General features: G+C 56.2%; 1 protein-coding gene across 1 annotated transcript; it reads right to left on the bottom strand.

The window, feature by feature from the left end:
- Positions 1–83: 83 nt before the first annotated feature.
- Positions 84–1,448, bottom strand: Pmar_PMAR006305 (hypothetical protein; the record flags this gene model as incomplete). The annotated part of the gene is made up of 1 exon (XM_002781277.1): positions 84–1,448. The coding sequence occupies one exon, from the start codon at positions 1,446–1,448 to the stop codon at positions 84–86; it is 1,365 nt and encodes a 454-aa protein (XP_002781323.1).
- Between the last annotated feature and the right edge of the window lie 81 nt (positions 1,449–1,529).

The following is a 1,529-nucleotide window of genomic DNA, read 5'->3' as shown; positions in this document are numbered from 1 at the left end:
CGATGACCTTCATTATGCTGTAGATCCTATCATGACAAAAGCGCATTTCCGAGTCAGTACGCCCCATGCGCTAGCAAAGGCGGCTAAGCTCTCACATGCGCCATCCGTGCACTCGTGGTCCACCTTTCGGTGAACTCGAGCTTCAGGATGAGATGCGTGAAGTCCAGGCAGTTCGCGCATTTCAGCACCGGCCCTGTGATGGACTGAGCCGTACAAGCTTGTCTCTCGTGACCGAAGGCTGCACAACGCGTGCAGCGAATCTTGGCCTGATCCTGCTTATGAGGACAGGAAGGGCCAATATGGCCAATACCACAGCACCTAAAACACACTGATGGGGAGCGAGATGTCGCCCATCTGGTGCAAAGGTGATTTAATACCAGGCGACCCTTCCCTTCCCCATTGGCAGAGAGCCTGTGATAGAGGGTTGGGCAGATCGCCATAACTAAGTGCTGGCCGCGCCAATAGACCGCGCTGACCAGCTTGGCACCGTCGATACCTTCGGTGAGAGCAGGATTGCCCTCTTTGATAGAGCGACTCACTGAGTCGATAGTGGAACCACGGGCTATTGCGGGATTAAACAAAATCACACGTGGCCATAATCCAGTGCGGACCTTGGCTGTATAACCCTGCATGCGACTCAAAGACTGAACGCATGTGTTCCCGTGACTCTCATCGCTAAGGACTAGTCCAATACCTCCCTTTATTGGGAAGGTGGTACTGACGATGACCGAACCACTCAAAAGCCCCAGGGCCCTGCTGCGAAAGGTCATGAACTCGGCGGCGTCCATTTTAGGGGCGCCGTCATCAACCGAGCGGAGTTCAACCACGCAAGCCTTTTTGTTGGCCTTCTTGGCTTTCTCCAGTGCAGTTCTGTTTGGGCCAGGGGCAGTAGTGCCTTTACCCTTGCCATTCCCTCTACCTTTACCTCTGGCTGCGGGAACCGTCGGTGTCACGATAGTGCGATGGTGCACCGGAGTAGAACCAGGGACGCGCATCCTTTTGGTAGGACCTCTAGTGGCCGCCACCACTGTCCAGGTATGGGAGGGTTGGGCCGCGGGGGAGGGTTCCGGAACAGAGGTCGGTGCCTCGCGAGCTGTGCATACGAGGTGGGAGGTATCGGCGCGCTGTTTAGAGGGATTGGTGGCAAGGGATGCCAGAACAGCGGATCGCGCCGCTTCATTGCGGTGGGGAGGGGTGAGAATAGAGCCGGGACGTGCCGCGCCCTCGATCAGCGTAAGGTGGTGCCTGGTTAGCACTTGTAAGACCTTTTGGCCTCTGAGCTGATGCTCAGGAGGTAGAAGGTCTAGGACGCCAGCGACGGCGTCAATCACTTCCGAAGGCCGGTAAAGAGAAGCCGGCACACCGTTGAACTTATTGAGGAGCTCGTCCAGGCCCGCTGGACCAGACTCCCGTGGGGATCCAATTTCCACGCTGACAGGATTTACCATTTCTTCATCGGGAGACACAAGCGAGCGTGGGCTCAATTCGGCGCGAGACGAATTCGGATAAAAATCACCAAAATCATAGTT

The sequence above is a fragment of the Perkinsus marinus genome (assembly GCF_000006405.1).
Source record: "Perkinsus marinus ATCC 50983 genomic scaffold scf_1104296942930, whole genome shotgun sequence".
NCBI lineage: Eukaryota > Perkinsozoa > Perkinsida > Perkinsidae > Perkinsus > Perkinsus marinus.
This window is presented reverse-complemented; position numbering and strand designations above follow the sequence as displayed.